At 38.6% G+C, this 23,603-nt stretch overlaps 3 protein-coding genes and 1 long non-coding RNA gene across 4 annotated transcripts in view; 3 read left to right on the plus strand and 1 right to left on the minus strand.

Moving 5' to 3' along the window:
* Positions 1-471: 471 nt before the first annotated feature.
* The window catches only part of LOC130402100 (uncharacterized), a 35,066-nt gene continuing 11,934 nt past the window's right edge, over positions 472-23,603 (minus strand). The window contains exons 2-3 of the long non-coding RNA XR_008903918.1: positions 1,619-1,740; positions 472-1,378 (exon numbers count right to left, since the gene is read on the minus strand). This is a non-coding gene — a long non-coding RNA (uncharacterized LOC130402100). The remainder of the gene's footprint in view (positions 1,379-1,618; positions 1,741-23,603) is intronic.
* LOC130402096 (transcription factor HES-5-like) lies at positions 6,861-7,775 on the plus strand. Its single transcript, XM_056606205.1, has 2 exons — positions 6,861-6,970; positions 7,080-7,775. The coding sequence occupies exons 1-2, from the start codon at positions 6,908-6,910 to the stop codon at positions 7,506-7,508; spliced, it is 492 nt and encodes a 163-aa protein (XP_056462180.1). The 5' UTR covers positions 6,861-6,907; the 3' UTR covers positions 7,509-7,775.
* LOC130402094 (transcription factor HES-5-like) lies at positions 10,883-12,438 on the plus strand. The gene is made up of 2 exons (XM_056606203.1): positions 10,883-10,991; positions 11,103-12,438. The coding sequence occupies exons 1-2, from the start codon at positions 10,929-10,931 to the stop codon at positions 11,532-11,534; spliced, it is 495 nt and encodes a 164-aa protein (XP_056462178.1). The 5' UTR covers positions 10,883-10,928; the 3' UTR covers positions 11,535-12,438.
* Positions 14,919-15,830, plus strand: LOC130402095 (transcription factor HES-5-like). Its single transcript, XM_056606204.1, has 2 exons — positions 14,919-15,014; positions 15,108-15,830. The coding sequence occupies exons 1-2, from the start codon at positions 14,952-14,954 to the stop codon at positions 15,537-15,539; spliced, it is 495 nt and encodes a 164-aa protein (XP_056462179.1). The 5' UTR covers positions 14,919-14,951; the 3' UTR covers positions 15,540-15,830.

Below are 23,603 nucleotides of genomic sequence, written 5' to 3' on the forward strand. Positions count from 1 at the left end.
AGGTCGTGGCTGGTTGTCCTGCCCCAGCTGGCTCTCTGAGCACCAGCGTGCCATCGGTCTGTCCAGTGATCTTCTCAGGTCGTGGCTGGTTGTCCTGCCCCAGCTGGCTCTCTGAGCACCAGCGTGCGCGGCTGAGCGTGCCCCCGTCACACGCCCTCCACTCTCTGCGGAGCTGGGAGCCACGGCGACACACGGCTTCCCACACTTGTGTATGCAGCCTGCTCAGCTGCCAGACAATAGAAGTGTGTCGCTCTCTGAGCCCCGGGCCCGTTCCCAGGGTCGGCCGTAGTGACCTGGACACAGTACACAGACCACTGTTCCATCTGGTTATCATTTATGAAAAGATACTGGACAAAATTATTTGAAATGTTATACTCTTATTCAATTTAATAGTTAAAGTTAAATGTAAATGACTTTAAACTATGGCATACATATTATCCATATTGCACCTGCATGGTTTAACATCAATTTTGACAGCCAGAATATTTTAGCATTTTGGGGTATTTTTTGTGCCGCACCAAATTCATAACTTAAATACAAAAATATACAGATTTGTATTATTTGTTAAATATCCGTGACAATAGAACTGGCCCAGGCCTTTTTCCCATGGAAGATGTTGCCCCAACACATTGACATATGCCATTGAGAACAACATTCCACCTGTTCTCTGTGTCATCCATTAAATTCAGGCCATTGTCCCTGACTCTGGGCCTCCTGATTGGCTGAGCAGCCAAGCTCATGCTGGATGAGGAGCATAAAGGCAGCACGAGGAAACCAATCTAGACACAGAACATCTTCAGAAGCAACTGCAGCCTCCACCTCCACTGAATTGCTGGATATTTCTTGAGCGTTTTATCCTTTTTACAAATACCTTCAAACTCAAGACCAATATCTAAAATGGCTCCCTACTCTGATATGGACCTGCAAGGCACCATTAAGGAACAGCTCTTTCGGTAAGCATTTCATTTTATAACCTAGTTGCTTCCCAGAAAAAATTGCATATTGAGTATCCACAGCAACTGGCAGATTATGGTTAAATCTGATTCTTAAGCTATTTAAAGAGTCAAATGACTCCAATTATTATGTCAGTTTAACGCTGTTACTCAGTTCTGCATTTCTAATGGCGTTCTCTCCCCTCCCAGGTGTAAACTCCACATGCTAGAGAGAAAGTGCTCCACTGGAGTGGAGAAGCTGAGGGTTCTGATCGGAGAACACCTGCAGAATGGAATCCCAGCGTCGGACATCTTGGAGAAGACGGTGTCCTTCTTCACCGTGAGGAAGGCCCTGCTGACCCACAACGGCTACTCCAGATGTACCAGAGAGTTCCTCCGTCTGTCCTCCACGTCGGATGAAGATGTGGCGCCGCTGTGCCTTTTCACTGATGATGAAGACAGAGAGCTTACTTTTTCATTTTCTGAAGATGTCGATCAACTCCAGTTAAGCTGGAGTTGATCGATGAGATACAGTTTGCAATCAGTGGTGTGGCTGTTGGTTGCAAGTCTAAAAACTGGAAAATGCTTTATAGGCATTGTGACAAGTAGATTTACTGCTAAAGCCTTTCTCTAAGAAAGCCTATTCTAATTATTGTCTTTCATATGCTGCTTGGACATGAACATACCAGCTCACATCATGAAATGTTGGGGCTTTGGGCGAGGGGATGTTTTGTGCCAGGTTTACCTGGACAATCCTCAATCTTTTGGGGGATGGTCAAAAAACAATGAATGTTTTCTGGCACACACGCTGTTAAAGAAAAGAAGATGGAAAATCAAGTTTAGGATTTTTCTCAACTAAAGCTGCAGTGATCTTTGAATCTGACTTCAGGTTTTTGATGAGAGAGTGCTGGACACTCCCACAGGAAGCTGGATACTTTTATTATTGTGTTTTAAAAACATAAAATCGCTGTTGATTAAGCCTATTTTTTAGGCCAATGATCAATGATTTAGCTGGAGTGTAAATACCCCTTAATTAAAGGGAATGGAGATTTTGCCTCTTTAAGCATATTGTTTAATTTTGTTTGCGTTATTGCCTTATAATGTACGACATGTACACCAACGTAAGAAGTGTTTATACTGAAATAAATAAAAAATCTAATTCAGAAATACTGTATTTTCCCTTTGTTTTTTGAATTCCTTTGAAGTTGAATATAGACTTGTTATTTGGTTTTATCTTTTTTATTGTGTCTCTATTGGCTCATCAGACATGAATTCATCATGGACTGTCATTCTGCCTTAATAAGTAAAGAAGCACAAATCAATTTAAATGAAGGAAAATTATTTAGCATTACACTGATTTTATATCATGAGGCAGCCGGTCAGTTTATGTTCCAGAAAGCGAACCTCATGTAACAAAGCAGCTAACCAGGTTCAAGTTCTTTCAAATATTGTGAATAACAGATTCTCCATGTGTCTAGATGTCTTATGTCTAAAGGAGGTTTCCATGGTTCTGTTTGGAAGTAGATATTATAGCCCATTCACAACACAAGCTCCTTTTAACCGAAACAAAGGAGAAATACATTCCACAAAAGCTATAAAAAATGTTGATCATTGTGAAGATGTAACCAAAATATGAACTTCTGCAAAGCAAAGGAGAAATGTGTGTCTTAACAAATAAATTCAGCTGGCCAAAAACAGCATTTAACAGTGACATATTATATGCTTAGTAAAGAAACATAATTTCTGCGAATTACAATATGAGACATTATCTTGAACAATCAAAAAAATGCTTGAGTTGATCTATTGTTTCACAATGTTTTTGTTTACTAATGCTTTTTAGTAAAAATGATACTCCAAATCAGAACCAAGTTTCATGCTGCAGATTTTATCTTTAATCAGGGTCACCACTTTCCCAGATCCACACAGAGCCTCTCTCCATCACCCCCCAGTCCTCCACCTGGTCCCCTGAGATCTATCTATTGTCCCCCAGCAATAAGAGCCTGCAGCATGTGGCAGCCTGCATTCCTCATTGTCCTCCCTAGCTCTCTGATTGGTTCAGACTGTGAGAACCTCCAACCAGACCTAGACCCACACATTCATATGGAGATGGCGGTTGAAACCAGGAGGGACCCGATTCTCTCAACAGAGACCTTCACAGCAGAGATCCACACATGCCTCCAAGAACACTTTAGCAATGACTTCTTCTAAGGAGCACATGACTCTGACCCACAAGGTAAACTCAAGAGTCTCTCACACAATTATTGAGTTGGGCAGGGAGCGAATAAGCCGCAGCATTATGGGCTGCCCTCTGGGTCTCTGCTGGGCCCAGACTTCTTTAGAAAAACAACCTGACTCCAACATTAAGAAACTAAACACTGTGGAGGTTAAAGTTCGCTCCCTGACAGAACAGCAGCTCGATCGCCATTGAAACTCCAGCCTATCACGGTCACTCCATGTGTGTCCAGGAGGTGGTCCACTTACTGTCCAAGGATTAGGTGAAGACACTGTCCAACAGAAGAATCGATGCAGATAATGCAATTAATAAAAAAAAAAATTGCCTGCTTCAACATTCTGTTCACCAGGGGGATAATTTTAGTAATTTTAAAATTATTTAAATTATCTTCAGTGTGTATTTGCCAATCTGATTTTGTCTTGACACGAATGCGATTCAGCCTACGCATAGCATGACCGCAAACTCACAGCCAGACACAAGAACTCCTTCTAATTCAAGAGCAGCTTTTTCTTTAATGACATAGAAAAGCATGATTAAAAATAAAATAAAACTGAAGCCAATTTTTTACATGCTTCCATATTGTGTTTTAATGGAAGCTGCATTGATTATTGCATTGTTCGTAGAAAGTCATAGAAAGTCAGAAAGCATATTGTTTAATTTTGTTTGCGTTATTGCCTTATAATGTACGACATGTACACCAACGTAAGAAGTGTTTATACTGAAATAAATAAAAAATCTAATTCAGAAATACTGTATTTTCCCTTTGTTTTTTGAATTCCTTTGAAGTTGAATATAGACTTGTTATTTGGTTTTATCTTTTTTATTGTGTCTCTATTGGCTCATCAGACATGAATTCATCATGGACTGTCATTCTGCCTTAATAAGTAAAGAAGCACAAATCAATTTAAATGAAGGAAAATGATTTAGTATTACACTGATTTTATATCATGAGGCAGCCGGTCAGTTTATGTTCCAGAAAGCGAACCTCATGTAACAAAGCAGCTAACCAGGTTCAAGTTCTTTCAAATATTGTGAATAACAGATTCTCCATGTGTCTAGATGTCTTATGTCTAAAGGAGGTTTCCTGAGTCTGTACAACTTTCGTAGTACAGACTCCCGTGGGAGCGTCTACTGTGTGTATGTTCAAACTGAATGAATATTTTTTCTCATATAGAGAATCTATTTTTTGCTATAATTTACACGTTGAAATATAATGCAACTCAATATTGTTAAATGCAACATTTGTGAAATGTCCTCTATGAAGACAATGTTGAATGTATATCCTCCACTCTGTTTTAGTACAATGTGATTTTTTTTTTTTCTCTAATAAAATATTAGATAAGTTAATTCATCTGTTGATTGCTGGTAGTCAGTTGATTGGTTGTTGTCTTTAATGATCATCACAAAAGTAGGAAGTTATTAGCAAACTCTGAGTAGCAAACTCAAATGTATATATATATTTTTGAAAATCACGCATGGAAATGTACCTGAAAAAAACTAATCGCTTTAGAATCGAATCGTTGACCTCATAATCGGAATCGAATTGAATTGTGAGGTGCCAAGAGATTCCCACCCCTAAACACTTGAACCTTCAGACCTCCTCTGATACAAGGCTGACCGAGGGTGGTTCAATTCAGCTGAGCTCTCCACTCACAATATTACCAAAGAAGAAAGTTCAATTCACAGCACCCTTTGGAGGTACCGGTAGAAACCTACGGACTAGAGAAACATGCTCGGACAATGTTGATCATGTTGCTCACAAGTTTTGAGCGATGTACAACTTAATAGTTCAAAGATAACATGAAAATAATTATTCTGAAAGAAGAATACCTCTACACCTTTTCCTAGTCCATATTGCAGCATATTGCACTAACTTCCGTAGTACAGACTCCCGTGGGAGCGTCTACTGTGTGTATGTTCAAACTGAATGAATATTTTTTCTCATATAGAGAATCGATTTTTTGCTATAATTTACACGTTGAAATATAACGCAACTCAATATTGTTAAATGTAACATTTGTGAAATGTCCTCTATGAAGACAATGTTGAATGTATATCCTCCACTCTGTTTTAGTACAATGTGCTTTTTTTACAATGTGAAAATATTTTTCCTGACCAGAACAATTATAGAGAATCCTATGATCAAGTTACATTAATTATTTTCATATTAAGAGTTTATAATTTTTGTCTTATACAGCTATTTCTTCCCTTCCTCATTTGTGATGGCACTCTCTGTATGTTACATGATGAGTAATAAGACACACTTCTATTGTTCCTCCAGTGAATGGAGAGAGTGTGGGAAACCAGTGAGAGCGCACTCACAGAGGCCCTGTGGGACGATAAAACCTTAACCCTGGTGGTGAAGTAAGGAATATTACGCATGACGAGAGTCTTTCACAAAGCTAGGCAGACTTATTGCTCTAACCAGTGATCATGGTGAGATACTTCTTAAAAATAAATAACCTTAACCCTAACCCAAACTGGTTTCTCCAAAATAGCTACCTTAGCTTTGACATTTTACAATGCAAACTCATAAGATTTAAAGGGAAGCTCTATCAATGAACAGTGTGTGAAGAGTGTGGGAAAGCCCTGGAGAAAGAAGTCCCATTTCAGAGTCATTAGCATCATGAGTGTCATTGGAACCACCTCATTCTCACAGGGGAATTGGCACACTTCAGGGAGAAGCTGTCTCCGACCACAGCGGCATGCCTGCAACAAGGTTGGATCTCTAGAAAAGCAAAGCACAAGGCTTTTGATCACTATATGAAGGTTTTCTATGATGTTCCAATTTATTAAGTCAAATTCAATGCGGCTAGGGGTGACTTTTGATAGTAGTCGATCAAGATAATTGTTTTCTCAAAATTCCACACCGCAAGACTCAGCCAATGGGGTTCTTTCCCTCCAGATGGTCAGTGATGTCAGGGGTCTGTTTGTGGTGCAACACAGAGAATGGATCCTTAACCAAGGGTCCATTCAAAGTCCTTTTGTCAGCCATGACCACAGCACATTGGAGTCAGTGTGAGAAACTCAGATCCACTCTCTACTCACACCGACTACCAGTCACCACACTGAAGAAACATCTGCTACATCGGGACACCCAAAAACATGCCCTAACAAGTTAGAAATCACCAACGTAATAATAATATACAATTAAATAAAAATATCAGAGAAATAAAGAAAGAATTACTTTTAATGAAAAATAAAACTGAACCGAACTGATTTCATGAAAGAGGAACACATGCATCATAAATACATATAATCCTAAAATGAATGAATCTATGTGCTGTTTCTAAGATTTATTGGTCAGGTACAGTAATGGCATTATTACATAATAAATGTTCTACCCATAACTGATATCAATAAATCCTGAACGTGTGTGTTGTAATGAGGAGCACGTGCCCTATCAAAGTCATTGGTCCCAACATTAGGATCCAGATCTGATCTCTCTACAGGGTCACCACTTTCCCAGATCCACACAGAGCCTCTCTCCATCACCCCCCAGTCCTCCACCTGGTCCCCTGAGATCTATCTATTGTCCCCCAGCAATAAGAGCCTGCAGCATGTGGCAGCCTGCATTCCTCATTGTCCTCCCTAGCTCTCTGATTGGTTCAGACTGTGAGAACCTCCAACCAGACCTAGACCCACACATTCATATGGAGATTAGGGACTATATAAAGGAGGGCTGAAGCCAGGAGAGACCAGATTCTCTCTACAGAGACCTCTACTGCACAGAGAACCACACATGGCTCCTACAATCACTTCAGCAATGACTTCTTCCCAGGACCACCTAACCGTGACCCACAAGGTAAATTAAAGGACAATATACCAAAAAAAATTGAGTTTAATTGTAGCATAAATTGATGATGACTCCATGTTAGGATTAGTGTATTAAATATGCCTTTGTCTTCCTCCAGATCAGAAAACCACTGGTGGAAAAGCTACGCAGAGAGCGAATCAACAGCAGCATTGAGCAGCTCAAGTCTCTGCTGGGTCCAGAGTTCCTCAAACAAGAACCTGACTCCAAGATGGAGAAAGCAGACATTCTGATGACAGTTGACTTCTTGAGACAACTGCAGCTCTCTCGCCATGGAAACTCTGTCACAGGTTTAACAGCTGCCAACCAGGGTCACTCCAGGTGTGTCCAGGAGGTGGTCCACTTCCTGTCTAAGGATGAGGTGAAGACACTGTCCAACAGAAGAATGTTGGATCACTTCCAGAACCTTCGGACCTCCTCTGATACAAGGCTGACTGAGAGAGGTTCAATTCAGCTGAGCTCTCCACTCAAGAACAATATCACCAAAGAGAAGAGTTCAGTTAACAGTGCCGTCTGGAGGCCCTGGTAGAAACCTACACACTGGAGGTACCAGACAACATTGACCATGTTGTTCACAACATGAAAATGTACAATATTAACTATTTTGTAATTGTTTGATGTTCGAACATCACTTTATTCTTCGAAAATAAGAAGACCTCCACATATGTTTCTGCTACATGTTGTAATGTACTGTTTCAACTGTCTGTTATTACAGACTCATACATGAGATTTTGCTGCTTTAAGGTTTGACTTTCAAACTTAATGGCAATTCTTTCATAACATATTGAGCCTCTTTTTCTCATGTAAAGATCTATTTCCATTTAAGGAAACATTTTTACAATGTATAATTAATTCATAATGATCATATTGATCTATTCCGTGTTCTTACTTTAAATCTGTGATTTGTAATCTGTGCTCTACCAATTAGTGATCTTTTACAAGATCAAAGAGTAACGTATCTCTTGCATTGTGTGAGGTTATTCTAATGATGATATTGATATATTCTGTGTTCTTACTTTTGATCTGTGAATTCTAATCTGTGCTCTATCAAATATAATCTCTTATAGGATCAAAAAGGAATTTTTATCTGATTGCATTGTGTAAGGTTATTCTCAAACACAAAAGTGGTGACATTTCTATTTTCAGGAAAATTACCATTTTTGTTTTTCACAAGCGTTAGTATCCTAATTGGATCCTATTATATCACTTTGTGATGACAAATTCCTGATCAGTAATATGATCACATTACTCGTTTGCTTTAATGATGAAGCATAAAACATTGGATTCATAATGAACTATGAGCTGCACGTTAAAATATAATGTAAACTCAATATTGTTACATGTAACATATCTATGTCTTTTATGAAGACAACAAATGTATATCCTCTACTCTGTTTGAGTAATGCGTTTTGGAGATCTTTTTCAAATGATTGTTGTGATGCGTCATCACCTCTATTGGACTTCAGTGGAAATGTTATTGTTCTGAAATCGTCTGTTTGAATAAACAAACATGAACTTCAATATTTCTTGTCTTCTCTCTTTTAAGTGTGTCTAACAATGATATTATTACACTAATAGATCATAAATAAAAACATTGTATTGCTTTTGAGAAAAATATAACAATAATGGATATTACAGCTGTGCATTATCTCCAGAACAGTGAAACCAAATACAGCTCTTGCTGAAGATAACAGCAAGAGACCGTATGCACTATGCAGACAGAAAATTCTTGAGATAAGATTGAGAATGGGATACTATCCTCATCCACAAGTACAGTATATGGGTGAGGGGGGAATAAAGTGTTTCACTCATGTCAGAAAATTATTTATTGTCAGATGTGAAATGAATTTGGTTAAAGTTTTCTCTGATATTAAAATATTTCTAGACACTTTTTCCAGAGTTAATTAGAGTTGCATATCATAATTAATTATGCAAACACAATATCCATTACTGTTGATACAACGAGCAGTAGAGGCCTATAGTTAAAAAAAACCTGGGGGCAGTATTTGTTTTTTCTGTCCCAAAATATATTATATTATTATTATTTATTATTGGTACTAAACATATTGGAAAAAAAGCTTTGTCATCTTGAGAGAAGATGAATTTTATCTTGTTCAGCTTTTTTCCATCATTCCTTATTTGAGATGTCGCAATCTGTTTCTGATATGACGAGTAATAAGACACACTTCTTTTGTTCCTCCAATGAAACCAGTGAATGGGGAGAGTGTGGGAAACCAGTGAGAGCTCACTCACAGAGCCCCTGTGGGACAAAAGACTTGGGACCTTTCCCCCCGGGGATGGACATGGGTAAAAGGGGGAATGTGGACCTCTGAATGGAAACCTGGGAATGAGTTTCACATCACTAATTGTTTTTAATTTTATTTCTTACAAGTTTATAATAATATTTTGATTTACTTTTAATATTTTTGCCTTCTAATGTTATTAATTTAACTTCAGCATATAAACAAAGAACATTTCAATATCCATAATAACTAACAAATCTATAGTACTTTTATACCATTGATATCATTAATACGTGTTAATTTACTAATTTGAAAACCAATGGTATTTTGTACTTAGATGTAAATAAATGTGTTAAAACTATTGTAACATCTACAGAGTTAAAGCTTGACTATTCAACAATACAAATGTTGTTTACCCTAAAACATATGACGGCGCTAATGAAGAAATAGCATTTAGCAAGGCACACTCTGTTAGTGGACGGAGTGTGGGAAAGCTCTGGAGAGTGAAGTCACATTTCAGAGTCATTAGCATCATGAGTCCTAACAGAACCGCCTACTTCTCAAAAGGGAATTGGCACACTTCAGGAAAAAGCTGTCTCCCGTCCCACCCCTCCCTCATGTCCACCACAGGGGTTGATTTCAAGAAAAGAGACTCATTTTACCATTGTCCGTAAAACGTTTTCCATGATATTCCATTTTAGTGTATCCTAAAGATGGCCTCTTATTGTTAAATTTCTGCTGAAACTATCCAGGTTTTCTATGTTATGGCTAAATTCTACACTCCATGATCCAGCCAATGGGGTTCTTTCCCTCCAGATGGTCAGTGATGTCAGGGGTCTGTTTGTGGTGCAACACAGAGAATGGATCCTTAACCAAGGGTCCATTCAAAGTCCTTTTGTCAGCCATGAACACAGCACATTGGAGTCAGTGTGGGAAACTTAGATCCGCTCTCTACTCACACCGACTACCAGTCACCACACTGAAGAAACATCTGCTACATCTGGACCCTCAGGAATGTATCCCAATAAGTTCAGAAATCCCCAACATAATAAAGTAAGAGAGTATCAGAGAAAAAATAGAACGAGAGAATATTACAATTTGTAAAAATAAAAAAAGAATAAAGAATTTATTCGCTTTGATTGAGAATTATTAATCAACGAAAATTCAGATGTAGTCCAATGGGCATTCATGAATCAATGAAACATATCCTTGAATGTACAAAAAAATGTAACCAATAAATCAAAGTTCTTTTTTTTAATAATTAAAAAATTAAAGTTTTTTTAAATTATTAATTGATAACCGGTAACTCCATAACTAATATTAATTTAACTACAACGTGTGTGAGGTGATGAGGAACACATTCTTTAACCACTTCATTGATCCCAGTATCAGGCAACAGATCTAATCTCTTTACAGGGTCACCACTTTCCCAGATCCACACAGAGCCTCTCTCCATCACCCCCCAGTCCTCCACCTGCTCCCCTGAGATCTATCTATTGTCCCCCAGCAATAAGAGCCTGCAGCATGTGGCAGCCTGCATTCCTCATTGTCCTCCCTAGCTCTCTGATTGGTTCAGACTGTGAGAACCTCCAACCAGACCTAGACCCACACATTCACATGGAGATTAGGGACTATATAAAGGAGGGCTGAAGCCAGGAGAGACCAGATCCTCTCTACAGAGACCTCTACTGCACAGAGAACCACACATGGCTCCTACAATCACTTCAGCAATGACTTCTTCCCAGGACCACCTAACCCTGACCCACAAGGTAAATTCAAGAAAAAAATTAAGATAACAATTTTGAGTTTGATTTAAGTATTCATTGATGCTGATGACATGTTGAGATTAGTGTATTAAACGTGCCTTTCTCTTCCTCCAGATCAGAAAACCACTGGTGGAAAAGCTACGCAGAGAGCGAATCAGTAGCAGCATTGAGCAGCTCAAGTCTCTGCTAGGTCCAGAGTTCCTCAAACAAGAACCTGACTCCAAGATGGAGAAAGCAGACATTCTGGAGATGACAGTTGACTTCCTGAGACAACTGCAGCTCTCTCGCCATGGAAACTCTGTCACAGGTTTAACAGCTGCCAACCAGGGTCACTCCAGGTGTGTCCAGGAGGTGGTCCACTTCCTGTCTAAGGATGAGGTGAAGACACTGGCCAACAGAAGAATGTTGGATCACTTCCAGAACCTTCGGACCTCCTCTGATACAAGGCTGACTGAGAGAGGTTCAATTCAGCTGAGCTCTCCACTCAAGAACAATATCACCAAAGAGAAGAGTTCAGTTAACCGGGCCGTCTGGAGGCCCTGGTAGAAACCTACACACTGGAGGTACCAGACAACATTGACCATGTTGGTCACAACATGTTGTTGTCAATGTATAATATTAACTCAATATTGTAATTGTTTGAGGTTCGTATATCACGTTATTCTTCTAAAAGAAGAAAACCTCCACATGTTTCTGCTACGTGTTGTAGTGTACTGTATCAACTGTCTGTTATTACAGACTAACATAGGAGCTTTTGCTGCTTTAAAGTTTGATGGTCAAACGTAATTGCAAATCTTTCTGAAAATATTGAGCCTCTTTCTCCAATGTAAAGATAGGGCATGTTTAGTGCATCTATTTCCATTTAAGGAAAAATGTTATGCCGTATAATTAATTTCTAATGATCATATTGATCTATTCTGTGTTCTTACTTTAAATCTTTGATTTGAAATCTGTGCTCTATCAATTGGTGATTTGTTACAAGATCAAAATTAACTTTTATCTGTTGCATTGTATTCTAATGATCAAATTGATCTATTCTGTGTTCTTCCTTTAAATCTTTGATTTGAAATCTGTGCTCTATCAATTACTGATCTGTTACAAGATCAAAAAGTGACTTTTATCTGTTTGCATTGTGTGAGGTTATTCTTACACACAATTGGTGACATTTCTATTTTCAGGAAAATTACCATCTTTATTTTTCACAAGCATTACTATTCTAATTGGATCCTAATTGATCACTTTGTGACAAATTCCTGATCAGTTATATGATCATGTTGCTTGTTTGCTTTTATGATGAAGCATAAAACATTGGATTCATAATGAACTATGAGCTGCACATTAATTTATAATGTCAACTCAATATTGTTACATGTAACATATCTATGTCTTTTATGAAGACAACAAATGTATATCCTCTACTCTGTTTGAGTAATGCGTTTTGGAGATCTTTTTCAAATGATTGTTGTGATGTGTCATCACCTCTATTGGACTTCAGTTGAAGTTTTATGGTTCTGAAATCGTCTGTTTGAATAAACAAACATTAACTTCAATATTTCTTGTCTTCGCTCTTTTAAATGTGGGTTACATTGTTATTCTTAGACATATTGATCACAAATTAAACCTTGTGTTGCTCCTGACGAGAAAGATACAATACTACAATACAGCAGTGCATCGCCTCCAGAACAGTGAAACCATGACAACAGTGCCTCGCCTCCATAACAGTGAAACCATGACAACAGTGACAGACAGCATGCAGATTGAAAATACTGAAAGTAAGTTGAACAATGTTATACTAGACTAGTACAGGAGTTTATGGGTGAGGGGCATTAAAGTGTTTCACCTACGCCAGAATGTAATATATCAGTCGGATGTGGAATAAACCTGGTTATTGTATCATCCTGCTCTTGAGATTTCTACACACTTTTGCCAGTGTAAGTCGGGGTTGACTATTATAATTGATTATGCATACAAAATATACATTTGAATAAATAGATCAAGCAGCAGATGGCATTTATTTTACAAAGCTCCAGGGGCAGAAGTTGTCACAATCCTAAAATATATGAGATACATTTTTTTCTGGTATAAAACATATATATACTAAAAAAAAAGCTCTTTCAATTTAAGAGTTTATTATTTTAGTGTTATTCAGCTATGTCCTCCATTCCTTATTGGTGATGTCACTCTTATTTTCTAACGTGATGAGTCATAAGACACACTTCTTTTGTTACTCCAGTGAAACCAGTGAATGGGGAGAGTGTGGGAAACCAGTAAGAGCTCACTCACAGGGCTGCAGTGGGGCAATAGACTTAAAAACCTTTACCCTGGGGGGTGGACAGGGGTTAAAGGGGAAACATAGGCCGCTGAACAGAAACCCACAGATCAGTTTCAAATCACTACTTTTTTCCTTTTTCTCTTTTTAACAAGAGAAAAATATTGTGATTTATCTGTATTTTTATTTTATTTGGATATAAATGTAACTTCGGCATATCAATAAAGAACATGTCAATGTCCATTCGATATCACATATCTACAGTACTGATATAACATTAATATAATAAATGTTATTGACTGATTTCATAGCCAATGGTATTATGTAGTGAGTTTTAAATACATGTGTTAAAACTATTGCAACATCTACAGAGTTAATGCTTGACTATTGAACAAATTGACATGTTGTCTACCCTAAAACATATGACGCCGCTAATGAAGAATTAGCATTGAGCAAGGCACACTCCTATTAATCAGAAGAAGCTCTGTCAATGAACAGAGTGTGGGAAAGCTCTGGAGGGTGAAGTCACATTTCAGAGTCATTAGCATCATGAGTCCTAACAGAACCACCTATTTCTCAACAGGGAATTGGCACACTTCAGGAAAAAACTGCCTCCCACTCCAGACACATGTCTGCTAAAGGGATCGATCTCAATGAAGGCGAAGGAGAAAGCTTTTATCAATGTAAATAACATTGTATCTTAATATTGACTCTTGATATAATTTACTGAAGATTATTGTTGTTTAGGGCAAAATTCGACAGTCCATGATCCAGCCAATGGGGTGCTTTCCATCATGATGGTCAGTGATGTCAGGGGTCTGTTTGTGGTGCAACACAGAGAATGGATCCTTAACCAAGGGTCCATTCAAAGTCCTTTTGTCAGCCATGACCACAGCACATTGGAGTCAGTGTGGGAAACTCAGATCCACTCTCTACTCACACCGACTACCAGTCACCACACTGAAGAAACATCTGCTACATCTGGACACTCAGAAATATGTCCTAACAAGTTAGAAATCACTAACGTAATAATAATATGCAATTAAACAAAAACATCAGTGAAAGAAATGAGATTATCAAAATTGAAAAAAAAATACAGAATTTAAGCGTTCTTGCTTTTATTGAACAAAATTGAACTGATGACAGATTTTGTTTAATAGGCAATTATTAATCATGAATAAATATAATCCAACAATGAACAGAAAAACATAACCTAGAAATGTTTTTTCATGTGCCACTCCTCATACTTAGTGGTGGTCATGTTAAGTAACGGCATTATTACATGGTACCTGTTCTACCCATAACTGATATCAATAAATCCTGAACGTGTGTGTTGTAATGAGGAGCACGTGCCCTATCAAAGTCATTGGTCCCATCGTTAGGATCCAGATCTAATCTCTCTACAGGGTCACCACTTTCCCAGATCCACACAGAGCCTCTCTCCATCACCCCCCAGTCCTCCACCTGGTCCCCTGAGATCTATCTATTGTCCCCCAGCAATAAGAGCCTGCAGCATGTGGCAGCCTGCGTTCCTCATTGTCCTCCTTAGCTCTCTGATTGGTTCAGACTGTGAGAACCTCCAACCAGACCTAGACCCACACATTCATATGGAGATTAGGGACTATATAAAGGAGGGCTGAAGCCAGGAGAGACCAGATTCTCTCTACATAGACCTCTACTGCAGAGAACCACACATGGCTCCTACAATCAATTCAGCAATGACTTCTTCCCAGGACAACTTAACCCTGCCCCACAAGGTAAATTCAAGGATAAATTAAACAAAACTTTTGGAGTTTATGCTGATGACATGTTGAGATTAGTGTATTAAATATGCCTTTGTCTTCCTCCAGATCAGAAAGCCGCTGGTGGAAAAGCTACGCAGAGAGCGAATCAACAGCAGCATTGAGCAGCTCAAGTCTCTGCTGGGTCCAGAGTTCCTCAAACAAGAACCTGACTCCAAGATGGAGAAAGCAGACATCCTGGAGATGACAGTTGACTTCTTGAGACAACTGCAGCTCTCTTGCCTTGGAAATTCTGTCACAGGTTTAACAGCTGCCAACCAGGGTCACTCCAGGTGTGTTCAGGAGGTGGTCCACTTCCTGTCTAAGGATGAGGTGAAGACACTGTCCAACAGAAGAATGTTGGATCACTTTCAGAACCTTCGGACCTCCTCTGATACAAGGCTGACTGAGGGTGGTTCAATTCAGCTGAGCTCTCCACTCAAGCCCAATATCACCAAAGGGAAGAGTTCAGTTAACAGCGCCGTCTGGAGGCCCTGGTAGAAACCTAAAATCTGGAGGTACTAGACAACGTTGACCATGTTGGTCACAACATGTTATTGTCAATGTATAATATTAACTCAATAGCAGTTGTTTGATTTTCGAATATAACACATTATTCTCCTAAAAGAAGAACACCTGCATGTTTCTGCTGCGCGTTCTAGTGTACTGTATCAACGTTGTTATTACAGACCCACATAGGAGCTTTAGCTGCTATAAAGTTTGATGTTCAAACTTAATGGCAATTATTTTTGAAAATATTGTTCCTTTTTCTCCCATGTAAAGACAGGGTATGTTAGGTGATTTATTTCCATTTAAGGAAACATTTTTACACTGCATAATTAATTTCTAATGATCATTTTGATCTATTCTGTTTTCTTACTTAAAATCTTTGATTTGTAATCTGTGCTCTATGAATTGGATCTGTTAAAGATCAAGAAGTAACTTTTATCTGTTGCATTGTGTAAGGTTATTCTTACGATCATATTGATCTATTCTGTGTTCTTTCTTTAAATCTTTGATTTGTAATCCGTGCTCTATCTAATGTGATCTGTTACAAGATCAAAAAGTAACTTTTATTTGTTGGCCTGGCATGAGGTTATTCTTAAACACATTGGTGACAAGTGGTGACATTTCTAATTTCAGGAAAACTACCATCTTTATTTTTCACAAGCGTTACTATCCAAATTGGATCCTAATTGATCACTTTGTGATGACACATTCCTGATCAATTATATGATCATGTTGCTAGTTTGCTTTTATGGTGAAGCATAAAACATTAGATTCATAATGAAATATGAGCTGCACGTTAAAATGTAATGTCAACTCAATATTGTTAAATGTAACATATCTGGTATGTCTTCTATGAAGACAACAAATGTATATCCTCTACTCTGTTTGAGTACAATGTGTTTGGAGATCTTTTTCTAATGATGTTGTGATGTGTCATCACCTCTATTGGACTTCAGTTGAAGTTTTATGGTTCTGAAATCGTCTGTTTGAATAAACAAACATGAACTTTAATGTTTCTTGTCTTTCCTCTTTTTAATGCGGCTAACAATGATATTCTTACTAATAGATCACAAATAAAAAAACGTTGCGTTGCTCCTGACAAAACGATAAAATAATTGAATTGTAAAAATTATGGAAATTAAAGCAGTGCATAATCTCCATAACAGTGAAACCAAATATTTTACTTCCTGACGATTACAGCAAGTGACCGCATGCAGATTGAAAGTTCTGTAAATAAGATTGAGAATGATACACTAAACTTGTCCAAAGTTCATTTTTGAGGGGCTTTAAGTGTGTCACCTATTTCTTTATTTGTCAGATGTGAAACGAACCACGTTTCCCCCTCCCCTTTAAATGTCTACATACTTTAGCAATGTTAATCTGGGTTGTATATTATAATTTATTATGCATACATCAATATACATTTGTGTTCATAAAACAAACAGTAGATGGCCTATAATTCACAAAACCCCTGGGGGCCAAAGTTTCACTGTCCTCAAATAAATAACATTAGTTGTTATTGGGACTGATCATTTTGAAGAAAATGTCATGTTGAGAGTTGGCGATTTTAGTCTTGTTCAGCTTTTTCCTCCATTCCTTATTTGTGACGTCATCCTCTTTATATGACGTGATGAGTAATAAGACACACTTCTTTTGTTCCCCCAGTGAACCCAGTGAATGGAAAGTGTGGGAAACCAGTGAGAGCTCACTCACAGAGCCGAAGTGGGACAATAGAGGTAGGACCTTTCCCCTGGGGGATGGACATGGGTCATAGGGGGAATGTGGACCTCTGAATGGCAACCTGCAGATCAGTTTTAAATCACAAATGGCTTTCATATTTATTATTTACAAGTAAAGATCATTTTAATTTCCTTTTAATTTCTTTGTATTTTAATGTTCTAAATGTAACTTCAGCATGTAAATAAACAACATGCAGATATCCGTTGAATCTCACATATTTAACAAACTGTTATACATTTGATGTCATCAACACATGTTCATTTACTGATTTGAAGAACAAAATAATTGTGTAGTTATCAGTTGTAAAGAAATGCAGTTAAAGCTTGACAATCCAACAAAAAACAATGTTGTTTACCCATTAAGAGATGAAGGTGCTAAGAAGGAATAAACTTTTAACAAGGAACACTCTATGAATCAGAAGAAGAAGTCACAATTTGGGGTCAATAGCATCATGATTCCTAACAGAAGGGCCTATTACTCAATAGGGAATTGGCACACTTCAGGAAGAAGTTGTCTCCCACCCCACCCTCATGTCTGCTGCTGAGATTGATACCAACGAAAGCTTAAGAGTTGCAGTTTGATATATGTCGATAAATGTTTTCGTAATATTCAATTTTTTTAAATCAAAATATTCTGTCTTATGATGACTTTTGTTGCTGAATACAACCACTTTGGTTGTAATGTTCAAATTCCAGAGTCCATGATTCAGCCAATGGGGTTCTTTCCCTCCAGATGGTCAGTGGTGTCAGGGGTCTGTTTGTGGTGCAACACAGAGAATGGATCCTTAACCAAGGGTCCATTCAAAGTCCTTTTGTCAGCCATGACCACAGCACATTGGAGTCAGTGTGGGAAACTCAGATCCACTCTCTACTCACACCGACTACCAGTCACCACACTGAAGAAACATCTGCTACATCTGGACACCCAAAAACATGCCCTAACAAGTTAGAAGTCCCTAAATTAATAAGGTTATTCCAAAGAAAGCATGCATTTTTAACCTCTATTTAGCTTGGGAAAAAGTAAATAATCAAAGCTTACTCATTTTTATATTAAAGAATACTGCTAAACTGAAAAATTGACTTAGTTAACTTTGCAATCAAAAATCATGATGAATACATTTGAGCATAAAATATATGCTCAAATGTATTTGATTAAAGGTTTGATAAAATATCAAACCTTTAAATGTTTATATATGTATGCTGTTTTTCCTATTAAACGATCATGTAAAGTGATTTCAATATTGGTTTGCAGAATGTTAAACCTATGACTGATATCAATAAAAGTCCAACATGTGTCGTGGGATAATGGACTATGGCTTATCCAAGTCATGATCCCAGCATCAGGCAACATATTTGATCTCTCTACAGGGTCACCACTTTCCCAGACCCACATCAACCCCAGTCCTTCATCTGGTCCCCTGCAATCTATCAATTGTCCCCCAGCAATAAGAGCCTGGAGCATGTGGCAGCCTGCATTCCCTCATTGTCCTTCCTTGTGCTTTGATTGGTTAAAACTGTGAGAAACTCAGACCAGACCAAGACCCACAAATTCACATGGAGATTGAGGACTATATAATAATAATAATAATAATAATAAATTTTATTTATAATGCACTTTATATTCAAGAATCTCAAAGTGCTTCAGAGAAAAAAATACCAAAAAACTATTAAAAAGGGGGAACCTCAAAGAAAGTTTAGCTAAAAGCTCTTTTATAGAGATGGGTTTTGAGGTTCCGTTTAAAAAGAGCTGTAGTCTGTGGAGCCCTCAGGTGGTCAGGGAGGGCGTTCCATAGTCTAGGGGCAGCAGCAGAAAAGGCCCGATCACCCATGGTGCACAGCTTCGTATGTCGGGTTTGGAGGGTGTGAGTGGATCCTGAACGGAGTGTACGTGAGTTTGTCGGGGGGGTGAGGAGTTCCTGAAGGTAGAGGGGGGCATGTCCGTGAAGGCACTGGTGGGTGAGGAGGGAGACCTTGTACTCAATTCTGAGTGAGACAGGGAGCCAGTGCAGTGATTTCAGGATGGGGGTGATGTGGTCATGCTTGCGCACCCTCATCAGGACCCTGGCAGCACTGTTTTGAATGTATTGGAGCCTCTGGATGCTCTTGCCAGGGATCCCAATGAGGAGTGCATTGCAGTAGTCCAACCTGGAGGAGACAAAGGCATGGACGAGCTTCTCTGCATCAGCCAGGGTGAGTGATTGGCGGAGTTTGGCGATGTTCCTGAGGTGGTATAAAGCTGTCTTACAGAGGTGTTTGATGTGGGTGTCAAAATTAAGTTGTGGGTCCATTTTAACACCGAGGTTGGTGACGGATGTGGAAAGGGGGATGTTTTTGCCAGAGAAGGTGATATTGGTGATGGTGGGGGAGCGGAGCTGATGTGGCGTGCCAATAAGGATGGCTTCCGTTTTATGGCTGTTAAGTTGTAGGAAGTTGAGCTTCATCCACGCCTCTATCTTATATATAGGAGGGCTGAAGCCAGGAGAGACCAGATCCTCTTTCTACAGACACCTCTGCTGCAAAGAGAACCACACATGGCTCCTACAATCACTTGACTTGCAATGACTTCTTCCAAGGAGCACCTGGCCCTGACCCACAAGGTAAATTCAAGGACAAATTTATGAAAACATTTGGAGTTGAATTGAAGTATGCATTGATGCTGAGGTTATGTTGAGATTAGTGTGTTAAATATGTATTTGTCTTTCTCAAGGTCAGAAAGCATTATTGAGCAGTTCAGGTCTCTGCTGGGTCCAGAGTTCTTCAAAAAAGACCCTGACTGCAAGATGGAGAAAGCAGACATTCTGAAGATGACAGTTGAGTTTGACCATGGAAGCTCTGTTTCCTGTTAATCAGCTGCCAACAGGGGTCACTCCAGGTGTGTCCAGGAGGTGGTCCACTTCCTGTCTAAGGATGAGGAGAAGACACTGGCCAACAACAGAATGTTGGTTCACTTCCAGAACCTTCGGACCTCCTCTGATAGGCTGACTGAGGGTTGTTCAATTCAGCTGAGCTCTCCACTCAAGAACAACATCACCAAAGAGGGATCAGTTAACAGCGCCATCTGGAGGCCCTGGCAGAAACCTACACACTGGGTGTGCTAGACAACGTTGACCATGTTGGTTATGTCATGTTGTTGGAAATATAGACTATTAACTCAATGTGGTAATTCTTTATTGTTTAAGATCACATTATTCTTCTAAAAGAAGAAGACCCCCACACAGGTTTCCGCTACGTGTTGTAGTATACTATATCAACTGTCTGTTATTACAGACTCACACTTTACAGTTTGATGTTCAAACTGAATTCAACTGGCAATTCTTTCAGAACATATTAAGCCTCTTTCTCCCATGTAAATATAGTGCATGTTTGTGCATTTATTTACGTATAATTAATTGCTATTGATCATATTGATCTATTCTGTGTTCTTACTTTAAATCTGTGATCTGTAATCTGTGCTCTATCAAATAGTGATCTGTTTCAAGATCAAAGAGTAAGTTTTATCTGTTTACATACATAGTATGAGGTTATTCTTACACACACATGTGGTGAAATTTGTATTTTCAGGAAAATTAACAATTCAATTTTCATTAGCATTACTATCCTAATTGGATCCTAAATCATCACTTTGTGATGACACGATTCTGATCAGTTATATGATTATGTTGCCAGTAGCCTTTTATGATGAAGCATAAAACCTTGGATTCATGATGAACTATGAGCTTCACGTTTAAGTATAATGTCAACTCAATATTGTTACATGTAACATATTTGATATGTCTTCTATGAAGACAACGGTTGAATGTATATCCCCTACTCTGTTTGAGTATAATGTGTTTTGGAGATTATTTTTTTGTGTGATGGGTCATCACCTCTACTGGAATTCAGTTAAAGTTTTACTTTTCTGAAATCATCTGTTTGAATAAACAAACATGAACTTCAATGTATCTTGTCTTCTCTCTTTTTAATGTGGGTGACAATGTAATTCTTACACTACTAGATCACAAACAAAGAACATTGTACTACTTCTGACAAGAACGATACAATAATGAAACATACAAATGATGTAGATTACGGCAGGCAGGGCATCATCTCCATAACAGAGAAACCAAATATTTCAAAATAAACCGTTGGGGCAGTGGTTTTCTATCATAAAACAGAAAATGTACTTCTTAAACATATTGTGAAAAAAATGCTTTGTCATCTTATTTATTGATGTCTTATTAGCCTTGTTCAGCTTTTTCCAACATTCCTTAATGGTGACGTCACTCTTTGTTTCGAATGTGATGAGTAATGAGACACGCTTATTTTGTTCTTCATGTGAAGCCAGTGAATGGGGAGAGTGTGGGAAACCAGTGAGAGCTCACTCACAGAGCTGCTGTGTGGCAATAGACTTAAAAACCTTTACCCTGGGGGGTGGATGGACAGGGGTTAAAGGGGAAACATAGACCTCTGAACAGAAACCCACAGATCAAGAATACTGTTATTTGTATGAAATTATTTACTTTAAGCATGTAAATAAATAACACTGCAATTTCAATACGTAAATATATATAGAACTGTTATACCGTTGATATTATCAATGCTGTAATTTTATTGTGTTTTGTATTTAGTTGTAGGTAAATCTGTTAAAACCATTGTAATGTACATCTACAGAGTTAAAGCTTGACTATTCAACAACACTAACGTTGTTTACCCTAAAACATATGACGCCGCTAATGAAGAATGAGCATTTAGCAAGGCACACTCCTATGATAAAGAAGAAGCTCTGTCAATCAATGGAGTGTGGGAAAGCTCTGGGGTCTCATTTATAAAACTGTGCGTGGGATCGCTACTAAAAGTGTACGTACGCCCAAAAGCCAAGTTTTGCGTGCGGCAAAAAATATTCAGATTTATAAAACCCTGCGTACGCACTCCGTACGCAATGTTTGCTTTATAAATCACAGAGTGCCTACAAGTGTGCGCAGCTGAATCAGCTTCACGTTCCGCCCTGTACACGCCCCTTTTTAACCATAAATGGTCAATGCAAATTACCTCATGAATTCGATCTGCATATAAAACAGACTCAGATGCAAGTATTATGTCTTGTCGGAAACAAAGGCAGAAGTACTGAGAAAGGTAAAAAAGCGAAATTTCACGGAGGTTGAAGTGGAGACACTTGTTGGTGAGATGGAGGCCCGAAAAGTAGTTTTGTTCGGCGGTCACGGGATTGGGATCGCCAACAACAAAAAGCAGAGTGAGTGGCAACATGTTGCTGCAGCAGTGAACTCTGTCAGTAGCAAGGAGCGCACAGTCCCAGAATTAAAAAAGTGGTCTGACATAAAGTTACATATTTTTATGTAGCCTACCAATAAATCGTTATGGTCCCGAAAGACCCTCTCCCTCCGAATCCTGTCATTTGCATGGTCCGCCAGAAGTGCGATATGGTGCAGCATTAACACGGCGCTCATCTCTGCATTTATAGGGTTACGGTAATAAGACTGACCGAGAACACCTTGGATAATCAGTTTTAATCACCCACGTAAAATGTTCTTGAACATAACCCCTTTTTAATGCCTGATTTGTCATGAAAAGCATCAAGAGTAACGGACAACGATTGTGATGAGGAGTGTGGCTTGGTTTTCCATACTTGGGATTTAATTGACATTTGATTATGTGTTTACAGTGTCACATAAAAATATTATGTTATTGACACATGTTGGATGCTTTATTCCATGCAGTCGCGCCGTCAGTGGACAGTATGGAGTGACGGGATTAAATATGGAGATTTTTTTTTTATTTCTATTCTAAGGAGATGTTTCTGGAGTTATAACTGAGAAATAACGAAGTTGACTTAAATTATTCTGATTAAATAGATTTAACGCATGATACGGGTTGAAATTAAATTTATGAAGGGCGATGATAAAACATAATCGTTCTTCTCACACTACAATTCTTCGGTCTGACTTCAGTTCATCACCACACCATCTGTGTCGCAAATTCTCCTTTTCCTCCAAACCATGCATACGCATGGGTCAGAGTTTGCTTAGGGCTGGGCACATTTTCCCGTCAAATTGTTTTTTTATAGATCACAACCTTGGCGTGGAAAGTCACGTACGCCAATTTCAGCCCTGTTTTGTGCATACGCAACGGTAATAAATGAGACCCCTGGAGAGTGAAGTCACATTTCAGAGTCATTAGCATCATGAGTCCTAACAGAACCGCCTATTACTCAAAAGGGAATTGGCACACTTCAGGAAAAAGCTGTCTCCCACCCCTCCCTCATGTCCACCACAGGGGTTGATTTCAAGAAAAGTTAAAGAGATGCATTTTCATCAGTGTC

This window comes from Gadus chalcogrammus, chromosome 13 (genome assembly GCF_026213295.1).
Source record: "Gadus chalcogrammus isolate NIFS_2021 chromosome 13, NIFS_Gcha_1.0, whole genome shotgun sequence".
In the NCBI taxonomy this organism is placed as follows: domain Eukaryota; kingdom Metazoa; phylum Chordata; class Actinopteri; order Gadiformes; family Gadidae; genus Gadus; species Gadus chalcogrammus.